An 18,780-nucleotide genomic window follows, 5' to 3' on the forward strand; every position below is an offset into this window, starting at 1 on the left:
ACTGGGGTTCCTGGAAGCCCTTCTACCTCCGGTATACACTCCCACGGGCTACACTCCCAGACCTATTTTTTAACATTTTTATGTGGAAACAGAGTCTCTTAAGCCAGCGAGGCTGGCTCTGAACCAGCGTGATCCTCCTGTCTCCGCCTCCCAAGCGCGGAGATTACAAGCACGATTACAAGCGGAGATTGCACCACCACGCCCGGCTAAATTAGGAGTCTTTTAAAAGCTGGTTTTTCGCTGGGTGTGGTGGCGCACGTTTGTAATCCCTGCGCTTGGGAGGCAGAGACTGGAGGATCACGCAGGTTCGTAGCCAGCCTTGCTGGCTTAAGAGACCCTGTTTCCAAATAAAAATGTAAAAAATAGGTCTGGGAGTGTAGTCCAGAGGTAGAAGGGTTTCCAGGAACCCCAGTACCACAAAAAAAAAACCAAAAAACCAAAAAAAATCGTCTTTCACTTCTCAGTTGATGGTTGTTTTATTCTTTTTTTTTGGTACTAGGGATAGAACCCAGGGATATTACACCTCTGAGCTATGTTCCTGGCCTTTTGTTTGTTTAGTATTCTTATCATTTTTGAAATGAGCTCTCAGTTGCTGAGACTGACCTTGCCTTGAACCTGCATCCTCCTGTCTCTGCCTCCCAAGTGCTGGGATTACGAGTGTGCACCACTATGCCCAGCCCACTTAGTTCTAATCAAAGTTAAGGTCCTTAACACTTGTCATTTTCTTTGAATGTCACACTGGGTATGACATGTACACCTCTAAACCCAGCTATTGGGAGGCTGAGGCAGGAGGATTGCAGCTCTGAAGCCAATATCAGCAATTGAGTGATATTTTGCTGCAAAATAAAAAGGGCTAAGGATTCCAGTTTAGTGGTAGATTGCCCATGGAATCAGTCTCCAATACAGGATGAAAACGAGGGAGTAAAGGAGGGTGGGCTGAAACAGGATGATCATAGGTTTGAGGACAGCCTCAGCAGTGTAGTGAGACATTTGGCATCCTAGTGAGATCCTGTTTTAAAACGAAAAAGTAATAAAAGGGCTGGGGATGTAGATAGAAGGCCCCCTAGGTTCATCCTCCAACACCACAAAAAGACAAAGGGAAGAAAATCACTGTTTCCTTACTTAACTCCTTCAGAGTGCTTTTGAAAACTTAAGGGAAGGGAGCACTATTACTGTTTCTGAGCATGACAGTTACTTGCCATCTACAGAGTAAAATGTAGGAAGAAGTAGGTCAAGCCACAACATCTGTATATGCATTGCTTTCACAAAGGGTTTGTTTTCCATTTCTTGTGTATCTTAAACACATCAGATCCTAACATTTTCATATTGATAACTCTAGGCATTTGTTTAAAATCCTTGTGGCTCAGCCACCCTGTACCCAGTCAAATGAACAAATTTGCTGGGTGTGGTGATGCACGTCTATAATCTTAGCACTTGGGAGGCTGAGACAGGAGGATCACTGATATGAAGCCAGCCCCAGCAACCCAGTGAGGCTCACATCAGCTTAACGAGACTTTATTTCCAAATAAAAAAATGGAGTTGGGGTGTAGCTCAGAGGTAGAGTGCCCCTGGGTTCAATCGTCAGTACCGCAAAAAGAAAAGAAAAAATTTATGATTTAAAACATTACAGTAATATTTTAGATATATTTATAGATAAGAGCTGACAACTGCCATCTCTCCTTCTCAATTTCATAACAGGAACAGTAAGCACTATGATCACAGAAAATGTGACTTTTCCCCCCCCTAGGCCTTGTCAGCTTTAAGGCTTTAATTGAAGAATCAGAAATGAAGAAATTCCCAGACAATGATCTTTTGCGTCACCTTCGCTTAGTCACACAAGATGCAGAAAAGTGTGCCTCTGTTGCCCAGCAGTTGCTTAATGGCAAGAGACAGACTAGGTATGTGTCTTGAGTTTGGGCTGTTTGACATCTAAGTTTGGAAACCTGTTGTGACTGGCTTTTCTTTCTGTTTGGGATTCTGGTGACATTGGAATTTGTGAGTGATGAACACCTACGTTCTCATGTAGCTTCTTTGGGCCCTTGTCTTATAGATATCGATCTGGTGGAGGAAAGTCCCAAAATCAATTGACAGTGAATGAGCTCCGGCAATTTGTGACACAGTTGTATGCTCTTCCATGTGTCCTCAGTCAAACACCATTGCTAAAGGTAACCACAGAAGGATGTGTTGGGAGTACTTCAGTAATTCTATATTTCAGAATAAACTCGATTGATTTCATTAAGTAGATTTCTTTGAGGTTTATTTCTACATTTATGCTCAAAATGTTTTTCTTTGTGGTACTAGGAATTAATCCCAGGAGCATTTTACCTCTGAATTACACACCCAACCCTATTTTATTTTTTAATTTAAAACAGAATCTCACAGCTGGACGTGGTGGCGCATGCTTGTAATCTCTGTGCTTGGGAGGCTGAGACAGGAGGATCGCACAGGTTCAAAGCCAGCCTCTGCTACTTAGTGAGGTTCTCAGCAACTTAGTGAGACCCCGTTTCTAAATAAAGTATAAAATAGGTCTGGGAGTATAGTCTGGAGGTAGAAACTCCCTGGGTTCCACCCCAGTACCACCAAAAATAAATAAATAAAAATAAAATAAAATAGGGTCTCACTAAGTTGCTGAGGTTGGCATTGAACCTGTGATCCTCCTTTCTTATCCTTCCAAATACTGGGATTATAGGTGTGAGCTACCATGCCTGGCTGCAAATTTTATTTTTTTTCAGATCTGGGGATAGAACCCAGGGGCATTTGACCTCCGAGCTACACCCCCTGCCCTATTTTTTATTCTTTATTCTGAAACAAAGTCTAAGTTGCAGAGGGCCTCACTAAGTAGCTGAGGCTGTCCCCGAACCACCATCTTCCAGCCTCAGCCTCTGTATGCTGGGTTTACAAGCAAACAGAGGGGAGATAAATTTGGTAATTTATACTTTGGAAGTGACCACCAGCTAGTTCTTGCAGTCAGTTGGTGCAAGGTCTTTGTTATAGTCTCTTGTTTTAGCTATCAGTTGGCTTATGTACTGCCTCACTCATTATTACTAAAATCAAGTCGAATAGCAAAAGATCACATTGAATATGAATGTAAAATTCTATATTTGTGTGGTGTGGGTTTTTTTTTTCTTTTTCTTTTTCTGAGGATTGAATTCAGGGACATTCTACCTCCAAGCTATACCCCCAGCCCTTTTTTGTTTTTATTTTTAAACAGGGTCTCATTAGGTTGATGATTCTCACTACTTGCTGAGGCTGTCCTTGAACCTGCAATCCTCCTGCCTTAGCTTCCCAAGTACTAGCATTACAGGCATGGACCACCACACCTGGCTTAAAAGTCTATTTGAAAGAGACTAATTACTGAAATTACTACTTTGATGAACAACTTACGTTTTTGTTCATTTTTTTTTTCTTGTAGGATCTTCTGAATCGTGTAGAAGATTTCCAGCAGCACAGCCAGAAGCTCCTCTCTGAGGAAATGCCTAGTGCTGCTGAGCTGCAGGGCTTGTTAGACGTCAGCTTTGAATTTGATGTTGAGCTTCCACAGCTTGCTGAGATGCGGATCCGCTTGGAGCAGGCCCGTTGGCTAGAAGAAGTGCAGCAAGCTTGCCTAGACCCGAACTCCCTTACTTTAGATGATATGAGACGCCTCATAGACCTAGGGGTGGGCCTGGCCCCATATTCAGCTGTGGAGAAAGCTATGGCTCGGCTGCAGGAACTGCTTACGGTGTCAGAGCACTGGGATGACAAGGCCAAGAGTCTTCTCAAGGCCAGGTAAGAAAGCACACGCATAGACAGGAGGATCGCACAGGTTCGAAGCCAGCCTCAGCTACTTAGTGAGGCCCTCAGCTACTTAGTGAGACCCTGTTTCCAAATAAAATATAAAAAATAGGTTTGGGAGGATAGCCTGGAGGTAGAAAGCCTCTGGGTTCTACCCCCAGTACCACAGAAAGGAAGGAAGGAAGGAAGGAAGGAAGGAAGGAAGGAAGGAAGGAAGGAAGGGGAAAGAAAGCAAGCTCAAGCGTCTTTCCGTTTGGGGCTTTGGGGAGGTTGGATAATAGGTCTATCTTAGAGCACAGAGCAAGTGACTAGCATTGGTAAGTCTTGGAAGGTTCAGTTGCTACAGTTATTCATATAGAGTATTTTAATAGCTGAGATATTGGGGTCTGCTTTGGAACTTAGGCTAGAGAATATGAAACATTTTTTTTTACTAATTATGAAATGAATTATTCAGATGGACATGTATTTTGTAGAGATAAGGTTTGATGAAATTTTTCTGGACCCCAACAATACTGTCTTGGAAAGAAGAAAATGTTTACAAATTGGTAAGGCTATTTAAACCTGCAGTTAATATATAAAGCTCCAAGGAGTCTTGTGTGTGTGTGTGGGGGGGGGGTACTGGGGATGGAGCCCAGGGACATTTTACCTCTGAGCTACAACCCCAGCCCTATTTTTTATTCTTTATTTTGAAACAGGGTCTCACTGAGTTGCAAAGGGCCTCACTAAGTAGCTGAGGCTGTCTGCAAACTGATTCTCCTGTCTCAGGCTCCCGAATTCTGGGATTACAAGCATGCACCACCATGCCTGGCTCCGTCTTAAAGAGAATTGTCTGAGAGTTAACATGTTCTGTACAATGAAGATAATGCAGATTAATCCTCAACAGAAAAAGGACTATATATTTATGTTTTTACTTTAGTAAGTCAGGATACTTTCTATTTCTTTTTCTTTTTCCTTTTTCCTTTTTTGTGCTAGGGATTGAACTCAGAGGCATTCTACCTACAAGCTACACTCCAGCTCTATTTTATTTTTAATTTAGAAATAGGGTCTCGCTAGGTTACTGAGAGCTCACTAAGTTACTGAGGCTGGCCTCAAACCTGAGATTCTTCTATCTCAGCCTCCCAAGTACTGGGATTACAGGTGTGTGCCACCATGCCTAGACTTTATCTGTATTTGAGAGACTGGACACAGCTTAAACATTTGAAGGAAAGGAGAGAATGAAGTTCCTTCCTAATTTTACTTTTTGTCTGAAAGATCTTTATACATCCAGTTGACCATATAAAGTATGAAAAAAAATCTTTATAGATACTAAAATAGTGGTCACTAAGTAGAGAAGGTACACCTGTTTTGGTACTTCAGTATGTTAATATCCTGGAGAGTTTTAATTTATTCCTAGTGAAACTGAGTCTTGATAGTATATCTAGTTTAAATAGAAGAAATTATCATAGTTACTTACCTGTGGAAATGGAAGTTTATCGTTACACCATCATAAAATCAGTAATAAATAGAACTTAAATACTTCATTGAGTCTTTTTTTTTTTTTTTTTTTTTTTTTTTTTTTTTTTTTGTGGTACTGGGGATTGAACCCAGGCTATTCTACCTTCAAGCTACACTCCCAGCTCTGTTTTATTCTTTTTACCTTGAAACAGGGGCTCAGTTGCTAAGGCTGGCTGCAAACCTGTGAACCTCCTGTCTTAGCCTCCCAAGTACTGGCATTACAAGTGTGCACACCACGCCCATCTAGTCATTTGTTTTTATGCAACCATTTGAAACTAGTTAATATTATATCAAGTAGCCAGTAACCATTTACAAAGATTTATTTGCTATATTTGAATGTCTTTTGAAATGATTTTTCCAGTCTTTTTGGTAACCATAAGAAAATTGAGCCATCATTTAACATTCTGAGAAGTCTTCTTAATTTTTGTAGACCACGGCATTCGTTAAGCAGCCTTGCTACAGCAGTGAAGGAGATTGAGGAGATCCCTGCGTATCTGCCCAATGGTGCAGCCCTGAAAGATTCAGTGCAGAGAGCCAGAGACTGGCTTCAGGATGTAGAGGCCCTGCAGGTTGGTTTAAAAACAAAATGTCCTGAATGTCTACATGTATCTATGATAAGTAATAATTAAAAAGCTATATGGGATGAATATGTTGTATTTTATCACTGCCTAATTGTAGTGTTTTTGGAGTTGACTAGATTACTAATTTTTTTCCCCCCAGTATCTGGGATTGAACCCAGGGGCATTCTACCTCCGAGCTACACCCCCAGCCCTATTTTTTATTTTTTAGAAATAGGGTTTTACTAACTTGCAGAGTGCCTCACTTAAGTAGCTGAGGCTGGCCTCAAACCTCCAATCCTCCTCCTGTCTTAGCCTCCCAAGTACTGGGGTTACAAGCATGTACCACCACACTTGGCTCAGATTACTAATTCTATTTAGATTATTTTTTGTTTGTTTATGCCTATCAACTATTATCCTGACCAATTAGCTCAGATTTTTTTTTTTTTTTTTGTGGTACTAGGATTAAACTCCAGGGGGCATTCTACCTCTGAGCTACACCTCCAGCCCTCTTCCTTCCTTTTTCTTTCTTTCTTTCTTTCTTTCTTTCTTTCTTTCTTTATTTATTTATTTATTTATTGGTGGGTCTAGGGATGGAACCCAGAGGCATTTGACCTCCAAGCTATACCCCTGCCCAGTTTTTTATTCTTAATTTTTTTTGTTTTTTGATGGTACTAGGGGTGGAACCCAAGGGCTTTATACCTTTGGGCTATACTCCCAGACCTATTTTATATTTTTATTTGGAAACAGGGTCTCACTAAGTTGCTGGAAGCCTCACTAAGTAGCTGAGGCTGGCTTCAAACCTGTGCGATCCTTCTGTCTCAGCCTCCCAAGTGCTGGGATTACAAGCATGTGCCACCACGCCCAGCTTATTCTTAATTTTGAAACAGGGTCTCATTGAGTTGTAGAGGGCCTCAATAAGTAGCTGAGGCTGTCCGCGAACCATGATCCTCCAGTCTCAGCCTCCCAAGTGCTGGGATTACAAGCGTGTGCCACCATGCCCGGCTCATTTTTTATTTTTAAACAGAATCTCACTAAGTTGAAGAAGGCCTAATTAAGTTGCTGAGGCTGGCTGGCTTTGAACCTGCAATCCTCCTATATTAGCTTCCCAAATACTGGGATTACAGATATGTACCAGCTGGCACAGATATTTAAAGCATAGACAATTTAACCAATTTCTGGGAGCTAGTGAGTGTTACATAGCAAAACCTGAGTACTTGGTTGAAGATTGAAGGAAAAAAGTTAAAAATGAAGTTGTGAGAGAAGATGTAGCATTTACTTTTTTTTTTTTTTTTTTTGGATGGTGCTAGGGATTGTACCCATCAGCATTCTATCTCTGAGCTACACTCCCTCCCCAATTTTAGTTTTTACTTAGAAACAAGGTCTTACTAAGTTGTTGAGAGCCTCACTAAATTGCTGAAGCTGACCTTGAACCTGTGATCCTCTGGTCTCAACCTTCCATGTACTGGAATTACAGGCATGTGCCTCCTCATCAGGCTAGTTTTTCTCCTTTGCTACATATGGTTGCCTCTTGGTAGCTTATCAACAACATTGGAATTCAGACAATCAGAAATGTAAAAGTATTCAATTTGATTATATGATAACCTGGCCATACTTCGTCCCAAAGGCTAGAATTTTCATTCAGTTAGTGACTCAAACAGAAATACTCTCCCAACCTTATTAAAAAATTATCATGGAGCCAAGCATGATGGCGCACGCTTGTAATCCCAGTACTTAGGAGGCTGAGACAGGAGGATTGCACAGGTTCAAAGCCAGCCTCAGCTACTTAGTGAGGCTCTCAGCAACTTAGGGAGACCTTGTTTCCAAATAAAATATAAAATAAGTCTGGAAGTGTATCCCAGAAATAGAAGGCCCCTGGATTTTATCCCCAGCACCATCTCCCACACACGCGCGCATGTGTGTATATATATATATGAAATCAAGTATTTGTGGCCTTTGCCACATATTATACTTACTAACTTTATATAAATTTTAAATGAATGAAAATTATATGAGATCCTGGGTTCAGTCCCTAGCCCTGAAAAAAAAGTAAATTTGATGCATTTTGAAGGTACAAAAGGAATGCTTTCAGTGGTTTACGCAGTTTTTAGTTTTTAGCTGGATAACTGTATTTGAAAAGTAGCTTGTGGGGAAATGGTGTCTTTTTTTTTGGTGGTACCAGGGATTGAACCCCGGGGCATTCTACCTTCGAGCTACATCCCCAGCTTTATTTTTTATTCTTTATTTTGAAACAGAGTCTCATTGAGTTGCAAAGGGCCTCCCTAAGTAGCTGAGGCTTTTCTCGAACCATGATCCTCCTGTCTCAGCCTCCCAAATACTGGGATAAAGCGTGCACTACCATGCCTGGCTCTATATGGTTTTCTGAATATTTGTGTAATTTTGTTGTTGTTGGTGGTGGTGGTATTGGGGTTTCTGGAAACCCTTCTACATATGGGCTACGCTCCCAGACACCTATTTTTTATATTTTTATTTGGAAACAGGGTCTCTTTAGCCAGCGAGGCTGGCTTTGAACCAGCGCAATCCTCCTGTCTCCACCTTCGAAGCGCGGGGATTACAAGCGTGCGCCACCTCGCCCGGCTGTTTGTGTAATTTTAAGTGGTCCGAATTGGTCACTTGCTAACAAGAAATACCAAACACGACATTTGTAGACAAATGTTTGCAAGAAGGCATCTGGACATTTGTTCTAGTTAGTAGGGAAAAGTAGATATATTGTTTGAGGAAATTATATAATTAGGGGGTGACCCTAGCAAAACAGAAAGTATTTACATGCATGGAAACTTCCTTAAGGGGAATTTAATTGCAAGCTCTGAGGTGATTGTTGCTGTAATAATTAGTTGTTAATTATGATCCCCTTTTAACTTAATGATAACAACAAGAAGGTATGGGGTCATTGCATTGAGATAATGAAATGAGAAAGCAAAGACATAGCTTTTTTTCTAGATAGGTTTATTCCCTTTTTTCATTTGTAACAGTGCCTTTAAAGGCAAAAGGCAAGCTTTGCTCAATTCCTGAAATAGTCCAGCCTTTTCTTGCATCATATATTTAAAGACTGATAGAACTAACAACAAGGAACCACTTCATAGTTAGCGCTTCTTTATGTATTTTGGTACTGGGGATTGAATCCCAGGGTGCTTAACCTCTAAGCTAGCTATACTCCAAGCCCCCCCACCCCTTTTTGTGGTACCGGGGGTGGAACCCAGGGGCTTTTCTACCTCCGGGCTATACTCCCAGACCTATTTTTATACTTTTATTTGGAAACAGGGTCTCACTAAGTTGCTGAGAGCCTTATTCTGTAGCAAGGCTGGCTTCAAACTAGTGCGATCCTCCTGTCTCAGCTTCCCAAGAGCTGGGATTACAAGCATGCGCCACCACGCCCAGCTGTGAATCAGTTTTTGAAAGTCTCGAGTTATTACAAACTTTTATTTCTGTTGAAATTTCTTTTCAGACCATCCAGAGACTAATGTGATGAGTAAATTTAGAAGGACATAGTAGAAAAAGTGATCGCATTATGTGGCATGGTGATATTGTATTCATTGGAGCTTAGCACAGACTACGTTCTCTGGTTACTTTTTAAGTGAATAAACAAGTATTCTTAACCTCCACCACCATTGGTTAGCTAGCAGGTTTTGTCAACATCTGTTATTTATTTATTTATTTATTTTTGGTACTGGGGTTCCTGGAAACCCTTCTACCTCTGGGCTACACTCCCAGACCTATTTTATATTTATTTTATTTGGAAACAGAGTCTTTTAAGCCAGTGAGGCTGGCTTCAAAGCTGCGGGATCCTCCTGTCTCCGCCTCCTAAGCACGGGGATTACAAGCGTGCACCACCACATCCGGCTAATATCTGTGAATTTTACCACATTGAGGCCATAAAGTAATTGGAATTGGTTCATTAATTATGGGCCGATAGGACTTGTACTTTTCCCATTATATATACAACTGTTCTTTTTTTCCTTATTGCTATATATATTTTTTAATTTATTAGGCTGGAGGACGTGTGCCAGTGTTAGACACACTCATAGAACTTGTTACAAGAGGCCGATCTATCCCAGTACATCTGAATTCTTTGCCAAGACTGGAATCACTGGTAGCTGAGGTTCAGGCTTGGAAAGAATGTGCTGCTAATACATTCTTGACAGAGAATTCTCCATATTCTCTCTTAGAGGTAAGTTTTGCAATCAACTAATTTGCAAGAATTTAGATCTCCTAGCTTGGTAAAACATTCCATTATATACAACGGTGACCTCATTGATAGATCTATGTTCTGTGGTCAATTTTAGTAATGTTTGGCTGGATACATTTAGGATAGCAGTATCTAAAAGAAAGTTTGTGTTTTTTTTCCCAGTGTTGGGGATTCAAGCCAAATGCATTCTACCTCCAAGTTACACCCCCAGACCGATTTTTTTTATTATTTATTTTGAAACAGGGTCTCACTATGTTGTAAAGGACCTCACCAAGTAGCTGAGGCTGGCTGTGAACCTGTGATCCTTCTGTCTCAGCCTCCCAAGTACTGGGATTACAAGCATGCACCACCATGCCTGGTCATAAAAAAACATTTTTCTTATTGTAACTTCCCAATCTGTACTGAAATTGGATTCTTAAATTTGGCTATGCTTCAGTTTAGTAAGCCTGATAAAAATATCTCACCTAACTTTCATAAAATGCTGCTTTTTTTCTTCTTCTCATATTAGAGATTAAAACCATGGGTATTCTACCTCCGAGGTACACCCCTGCCCTGGTTTTGTTTTTATTTTCATTATTATTTTTTTAGTTATTTTTTTGCAGCACTGTGCCACACGCCTGGCAAATGCTGCATTTTTAAAATTTTCTGTAAGCTGTTTGATACTCATATATTATCTCTGGAATCACTTGGTAGATTTCACATTTATTTAATCAAATTTGGAATCAAAGTCAATTTTTTTTAGCAAGCCTGCCTTTTATTTTGCTTTCCCTTTTTCTTTTCACGCTTCTTGTTTTGTGGATAGTCTTTTGACTTATCTGAAATTCATTTTACTCATGGTTGTGCTTTGTCCCATATTAGGTGCTGTGTCCTCGATGTGATATTGGTCTTTTGGGATTGAAAAGGAAGCAGAGAAAGTTAAAGGAGCCCTTGCCAAGTGGGAAGAAGAAAAGTACCAAATTAGAGAGTTTGAGTGACCTGGAGAGGGCTTTAACCGAAAGCAAAGAGACTGCTTCAGCTGTATGTAATAGGATTTTTTCTTTTCTCTACTGTTATGAAGGAGTTCTAATTCTTTCAGGTTTGCAGAATATTGGGAAGGGAAGTAAAGTAACTTGAAAATGCTCTGTTTTACTTAAAAAGACCACAGAAAATTGTCATTTGTAAAAGGATTTAATTGAAAGGCCAGAGTGCAGGGTGGTGGCGGCATGCACACGTAGTCCTAGCTAATTTGGAGACTGAGGGCAAGAGGATCATGAGTTCAAGGCCAGCCTGGGCAAAATATCGAGACTCTTGTCTCAAAAAAATAATAAAAGCTGGGTGTGGTGTAGCATACCTGTAATTGTAGTACTTGGGAAGCTGAGACAGGCAGGAGAATTGCTAATCCAAGGACAGTCTCAGCAAGTAGTGAGATGTTCATCAACCTAGCAAGACTGTTTTTTTTTTGTTGTTGTTGTTGTTCTTGTTTGTTTGTTTGTTTGCAGTACTAGGGATTGAACTCTGAGGCATTCTACCCTTGAGCTATACCCCTAACCCTATTTTGTTCTTTTTTTTTTTAAAGTGTCTCAGGAAGTTGTGGCGGCCTCACAAGTAGCTGAGGCTTTATATAACCTCTGCTGTCCTCCTGTCTCAGCCTCCCAAATGCTGGGATTACAAACATGAGCCACCATGCCCAGCTACAAAACTGTTTCAAAATAAGAATAAAATTGGAGCCAGGCGTGGTGGCGCATGCTTGTAATCCCAGCATTGTTCAGGGACAGCCTCAGCTACTTAGTGAGGCTCTCTGCAACTCAGTGAGACCCTGTTTCAAATGTAGCTCAGAGGTAAAATGTCCCTGAGTTCAATTTCCAGTACTGCAAAAATTAATTAATTAATTAGTTAATAGATGCTCACTGAATTTGTACAGTGGTAGAGTGCCAGCCTGACATTTCTAAGACTCTGGGTTTGGTCCTGGAACTACAAAAAAATTTAAATAAGTGAGAAATGCCTACAGGTGCACAGTTTCAATATCAGACTCCGAATCTGAATCTTGCCAATGGGAATAAATGGCTTGTGAGTTGATATAGAAATGCTGACCAAAAGCTGGGCATGGTGGCTCATGCTTATAATCCCAGCATTTGGGAGGCTGAGACAGGAGGATCACGGTTCGTGGACAGCCTCAGCTACTGTTTCCTGAGGCCCTTTGCAGCTCAGTGACACCCTGTTTCAAAATAAAGAATAAAAAATAGGGCTGGGGATGTAGCTCAGAGGTCAAATACCCCTGGGTTCCATCCCCAGCACCACACACACAAAAAAGGAAATGCTGGCCAAAGATATCAGGGCTAACAGTTAAGTGAAACTGCAATGCTGACCTAGTAATTTGCCATGAGAAATACACTGGATACTTACCTGAGTCTGACCTGCATTTAGTTAACACTGGTGATCCAAGATACCTTCTTCAAGAAATTCAGACACCAAGCTAATGTAGTGAGCACAGTGTCTGGATAATGAAATAGCGATGTGATTTGGATGTTATTTTTTTTGGTAGTGGTGGTTCTGGGGGTGGAACCCAGGGGCTTTCTACCTCCAGACTATACTCCCAGACCTATTTTATATTTTATTTGGAAACAGGGTCTCACTAAGTTGCTGAGAGCCTCACTAAGTAGCTGAGGCTGGCTTCGAACCTGTGCGATCCTCCTGTCTCAGCCTCCCAAGTGCGGGGATTACAAGCGTGCACCACCACGCCTGGCAGGATGCTCTTTTTTGTATGATGCTGGGGATTGAACTCACAGCCTCAGACATGCTAGGCAAATGCTACCACTGAACTAACTCAGGGGCATTCTAGCTATACCCCCAGCCTGATTTTTTATTCTTTATTTTAAAACAGGGTCTCACTGAGTTGCAAAGGGCCTCCCTAAGTAGCTGAGACTGTCGGTGAACCGCAATCCTCCTGTCTCAGCCTCCCGAATGTTGGGAGTACAAGCGTGCGCCCACGATGCCTGGCTCAAAGCATTGTCCATTCTAGGGTAGGAATACTGCCATTCATCTCTTAGTGATGGGATAAGTTCTGGAAAGTACATTGTTAGTTTTGTCCTGTGAACATAATAGGATATACTTAAACTAATATGCTAGTATGGCTGCAATATTTATAGGCAGTATAGTTATATGATTACTGTTGTATATATAATCCATCTTTGATCAAAATATCATTATGTGGTATATGATTACATACACTGTCTGCTAGAACTAGACTAAATGGGTTTGTCCTGGTCAGGGCCACTTTTCTCATTCTCATATTTATACCTGACCTCTTGATTGCCTTTATTTATATATTTTAACACATTCTTCTTTTTTCTTTTTTTGTGGTGCTAGGGATTGAATCCAGTAGCATTCTACCTCTGAGCTACACCCCCAGCCTAACTTTATATTCTTTATTTTGAAATAGTGTCTCCCTAAGTTGCAGAAGGCCTCACTAAGTAGCTGAGGTTGGCTGAGAACCTGGATCCTACTGTCTCAGCCTCTCAAGTACTGGGATTATAAGCATGTGCCACTGCCTGGCTCTTGAAACATTCCTTATTTGGAGTATATTTGCACATTCTGGCGAGTTTTTTTTGGGGGGGGAGTCTAGGGATGGAACCCAGAGGCATTTGACCTCCAAGCTACACCCCCTGCCATTTTTTTATTCTTTATTTTGAAACAGGGTCTCACTGAGTTGCGAAGGGCCTTACAGCTAAGGCTGTCCGCGAACCGCGATCCTCCAGTCTCAGCCTCCAAAATGCTGGGGTTACAAGCATGCACTACCACGCCCAGCTTTGGCAAGTTTTTTGAGCAGCATTCTGGTGCATGTTTGTTTGTTTGTTTACGGTACTGGGGATTGAACCCAAGGGCCTTCTACCGCCAAACTACACCCTCAGGCCTATTTTTTATTCTTTATTTTTAAACATGGTCTCCCTAAGTTGTGGAGGGCCTCACTAAGTAGCTGAGGCTGGCTGCGAACCTGCAATCCTTTTGTCTTACCCTCCTAAGAATTGGGATTAAAATGTGCACCACCACACCTGGCTCATTCTTTTTTTCTTTCTTTCTTTTTTTTTTTTTTTGCACTACTGGGGATGGAACCCAGGGCTATTTTACATCTAGTTCATGAGCTCCTAGTTTAATAACTCCTCTTAGACATAATTAGTGGTAGAACTCTGAAAGGCCAATAATTTGCTATTACATTTCCGAGCCATGGAAGGGTGGGTACCCTGTTATGGCATAACTCATATATATTGCTGACCATTATTCATTTACAAAAGAGATTTTATATTAATATACCAAAGGTTTGTTCTCTAATTTTCTTTTAGGTCTACTTTCTTGAGTTTCTCTTTCATACATTTTCTTTCCCAGTCTAAAAAAAAAGTAGTGGAGAAGCCATTCTGGCATTATATCTCAGGGTGGGTCTAAAGGTGGGTGGATATGATTCTTTGGAATGGTTTTAACCATGGCAAATTAATTTTTCTGTGTGTGTGTATGTGTGGTACTAGGGATAGAACTCAGGGTTGTTTTACCTCTGATCTTCACCCCCCGCCATATTTTATTTTATTTTTATTTTGAAACAGGTTGTCACTAAGTTGCAGAGGACCTCACTAAGTTGCTGAGGCTGGCCATGAACCTGTAATCCTCCCATCTCAGCCTCCCAAGTACTAGGATTACAAACATGTCGCACCACGCCAAGCTAATGAATGAATATTTTGATGACTTGGGAATAGAATTGGGAAGATAGAATAGGTCCTGTAGCTGATAGCAGACATCTCAGTTTTTATTTTATATTTTCATTTTTTATTTTTTGGTGGTACTGGGGTTCCTGGAAACACTTATACCTACAGGCTACACGCCCAGCCCTATTTTTTATATTTTTATTTGGAAACAGTGTTTCAAACCAGCGAGGCTGGCTTCGAATTAGTGCGATCCTCCTGTCTCCGCCTCCCAAGCACGGGGATTACAAGCGTGCGCCACCACCCCTAGCCGACAGCTCAGTTTTTATTTATTTTTTTTATTTTTTATTTTTGGTGGTACTGGGGTTCCTGGAAGTCCTTCTACCTCCGGGCTACACTCCCAGACCTATTTTTACATTTTTTTAAATTTGGAAACAGGGTCTCCTAAGCCAGCGCATGCACGGCTGGCTTCGAACCTGCGTGATCCTCCTGTCTCTGCCTCCCAAGCGCGGGGATTACAGACAGCTCAGTTTTTAAACATCCCTCTTTTTCCACTGTCTGTTCTTACTCCATGAAATGCTAGATGAGGGCTTTAATGGCTCAGCTTTTGGTTTAGGCAACTGGCCAATGGAACCAGACATTGAATTTGAGTTGGTAGTGAATTTGCCACCTTTAGACTCTGCTTTTACCTCATGGTGCATAATGAACAAACCCATAATTCTTAGGGAGATAATCTATCCTCAAACCCAGCTCTTAACTATTAAGACCTTGAGTTTTGGGGAAGGTTGATTTCTCTGTGACATCATCCTTGACTGTTAATTCCTTTTCAGATGGCAACACTTGGGGAAGCTCGCCTAAGGGAAATGGAAGCCTTGCAGACTCTCAGACTCACCAATGAAGGGAAGTTGCTGTCTCCTGTCCAAGATGTGGAGATGAAAGTCTGCCTATGTCAGAAGGCCCCAGCTACCCCTATGATCCAGTGTGAACTCTGCAGGGATGCTTTCCACACTAGCTGTGTGGCAGTACCCAGTATTTCCCAAAGCCTTCGAATCTGGCTTTGTCCCCATTGTCGGAGGTCAGAGAAACCTCCATTAGAAAAAATTCTGCCCCTCCTGGCCTCTCTGCAGCGCATCCGAGTTCGCCTTCCTGAGGGAGATGCACTTCGATACATGATTGAAAGAACCGTGAACTGGCAGCACAGAGTCCAGCAGCTTCTTTCATCAGGGAATCTAAAATTTATGCAAGACCGAGTGGGCTCAGGACTGTTGTATAGCAGATGGCAAGCTTCAGCAGGACAGGTGTCAGAAACAAACAAGGTGAGCCTGGACTCTTCTGGTTATTGGAATCTGCACACTCTGTACCTTTTTCTTTTTTTTTTTTTTTTTTTTTTTTTTTGGTGGTACTGGGGTTCCTGGAAGCCCTTCTACCTCCGGGCTACACTCCCAGACCTGTTTTTTTTTTTTTTTATACTTTTTTATTTGGAAACAGGGTCTCCTAAGCCAGCGCGCGCGGCTGGCTTTGAACCTGCGCGATCCTCCTGTCTCTGCCTCCCAAGCGCGGGGATTACAAGCGTGCGCCACCACGCCCGGCTTGTACCTTTTTCTTGAACCTGTGACTCTGCTGTTGCCGTTCTCTTGGAGATCACTCTATGTTACCAGCACTCATTGCACCTACAGCTTCCCACTTAAAGGACCCTGCTTCTCTGCCTGTTCTTTTAGTTTCCTCTGCTCCGAATAGGCAGTTGTTGCTGCTTAGGCACTGTTGCCATACAGCACACATGTATATATACATGATATATATAGATGATTTCATATACAAATAATCCTTTCATTTATATGCCTGTTAACCCACATGTATATTTAACATACATATATGTTTATTTAAAAATTTTGCTTCACTGAAAAATTCTTTTAATTTTTTTTTTTTAAATAACTTGTAGACATACATGTGCACATCGCCCAATTAGCCCCTACCCGATCCCTACCCTGTTCCCTCCCTATTCCTCCTTCCCATGCTTGGCTTAGTGGTTGACATCTAGTATTATAGCAATTTATCCAAAATTAACAATGATAATCTCACATAACAGTTTCATTTGTCTGATACCAAGCTTTTGATGACTTAAAGATAACATTTCAATATTTCTTTTTGTTTTCTTTCTTACCAGAGAATATTTTTTTCTTTTTTTTTTTTAGGTGAAACTATCATACATTTATTATTTTTCAGAAAAAAATCTATCCTAATACGGAATATGGACTCTAGATACCCAAAACGATCTCGAAAAAGAACAAAGCTAGAAGATGTATATTTTCTGATTTCAAACCATATAAAGCTACAATAATTGAAACAGTGTAGTACTGTTATAAAGGCAGATATATAAACCATTGGAGTTAAATAAAAGCCTAGAGATAAATTCTTCCATATATTGTCAAGTTATTTTTGACAAGGTTACCACAAACATTTGGTGGAGGAAATAATAATCTTTTAACTAAATAGTGTTGAAAAATAATAATTACATGAAAAAGAATAAAATTGGACCCTTACCTAACACCATATACAAATATTAACTCAAAATAGATAAAAGACCTAAATATAAATCGTAAGACTATAAACTTTTAGAAGAAAATCTGGGTCATAAAACCTCACAACATTGAAATTGGCAGTGATTTCTTGGATGTGATTTCAATGGCACAGGCAACAGAAGGGTAAACAAACTCCCTAAAAAATAAAAAAATATTGTATATCCAAAGACAATGTAAACAAGAGTTAAAAGTTACTGATAGAATGGGATAAAATATTTCCAAATGCTATATCTGAAGGTATATTAACATTCCAACTAGAAATCCTAAAAATTAACAACAATAAAAGCAAACAATACAATTTAGAGATAGGTAAAACGACTAACATAAATAATGAATCTCCACAGATAACCAATCTTAGTTGTCTGTTGGATGGAAACTCTTGTTTCTCTGGTTCTGGCGTGTGTTACCTATTTCTTCTTTGTAGTTAATCTCTTTGAGTATTTTCTCTAGTGCTTGATTTGAAGACATAAATTCCTTCAGTTTCTGTTTGTCATGGAAGCTTCTTATTTCCCCATCTAATTTGATAGAAAGTTTTGCTGAGTAGAAAACTTTTGGCTGGAAGTTGTTTTCTTTCAGAGTTTGGAATATGTTACTCCAAGCCCTTCTGGCTCTTATGACTTGGTTTGGGAAGTCTGGAGTGATTCTAATTGGTTTGCCTCTGAATGTCACTTGGCCCTTTGTTTTTGTTGCCTTTAAGATTCTCTGCTTGGCTTCCACATTGGTCATTTTGACAATTATGTGGCATGGGGATCCTCTTCTCTGATCCTGTCTAAAGGGTGTTCTATAAGTTTCCTGGACCTGTGTATCGACCTCTTGCTCTATGTTTGGAAAATTTTTTGCTATTACTTCCTTGAAGAGATTGTTGATCCCTTTGGTTTCACCTTCTTTTCCCTCCTCTATTCCAATTATTCTTAGGTTAGCTCTCTTAAAATGGGTCCATATTTCTTCAATGTCAGATTCCTGCTGTCGGATTTTTTTTTTTTTCCTAAATTAGAAACTATGCGTTCATTTTTGGAATGATCATCTTCTAGGAGCGAGATTCTATTCTCTATGTGGTCTAATCGGTTGTTTGTACTTTGAATTGAGGCCTTTACTTCATTAATTGCATCCTTTATCTCTTTGGCTCTCTGAATTTTTTTCGAAACACCTCTGTTATTTCTATAGTTATTTTTCTGATTTGATCTTCTAGAAATCTCTGAATTTCTATTTTATCGGGTTCTGATGTTGTGGGGTTGTGGGCATTCATTACTCCATTGTTACTCGTCTTTCCCATGATTTTGGAAGTTTGTGCCTTCTCTGTGTTCTTCCCTTGGGTCACTACGACTTCACTTAAGGTGCTCTGGATCTCGAGTCTGTGGTATCTCAGTCCCTACTACTCCTTTGCTAGGTTGTATCGCAGAGTCTCAGACCCAGGGAGTCAATCGAGGCTGCTTTAGACCATGGGGGGTGCCAGGTTGGGCGTTCTTCTATGGTGTGATATCTCTGCCACCGCCACTCCTCCA

General features: G+C 40.7%; 1 protein-coding gene across 4 annotated transcripts in view; it reads left to right on the forward strand.

The window, feature by feature from the left end:
- KDM5B (lysine demethylase 5B) overlaps positions 1-18,780 on the forward strand; it is a gene marked incomplete at both ends in the record, with an annotated part of 94,619 nt that overhangs the window by 68,101 nt on the left and 7,738 nt on the right. For all 4 annotated transcript variants that reach the window (XM_080698516.1, XM_080698517.1, XM_080698519.1 and 1 more), the window contains 7 exons: positions 1,748-1,898; positions 2,051-2,165; positions 3,413-3,768; positions 5,699-5,837; positions 9,835-10,014; positions 10,891-11,049; positions 15,530-16,015. In XM_080698516.1, the coding sequence (XP_080554642.1) occupies positions 1,748-1,898; positions 2,051-2,165; positions 3,413-3,768; positions 5,699-5,837; positions 9,835-10,014; positions 10,891-11,049; positions 15,530-16,015 (1,586 nt within the window). The remainder of the gene's footprint in view (positions 1-1,747; positions 1,899-2,050; positions 2,166-3,412; positions 3,769-5,698; positions 5,838-9,834; positions 10,015-10,890; positions 11,050-15,529; positions 16,016-18,780) is intronic.

The sequence above is a fragment of the Muscardinus avellanarius genome (assembly GCF_963383645.1).
Source record: "Muscardinus avellanarius genome assembly, chromosome: 7".
In the NCBI taxonomy this organism is placed as follows: Eukaryota; Metazoa; Chordata; class Mammalia; order Rodentia; family Gliridae; genus Muscardinus; species Muscardinus avellanarius.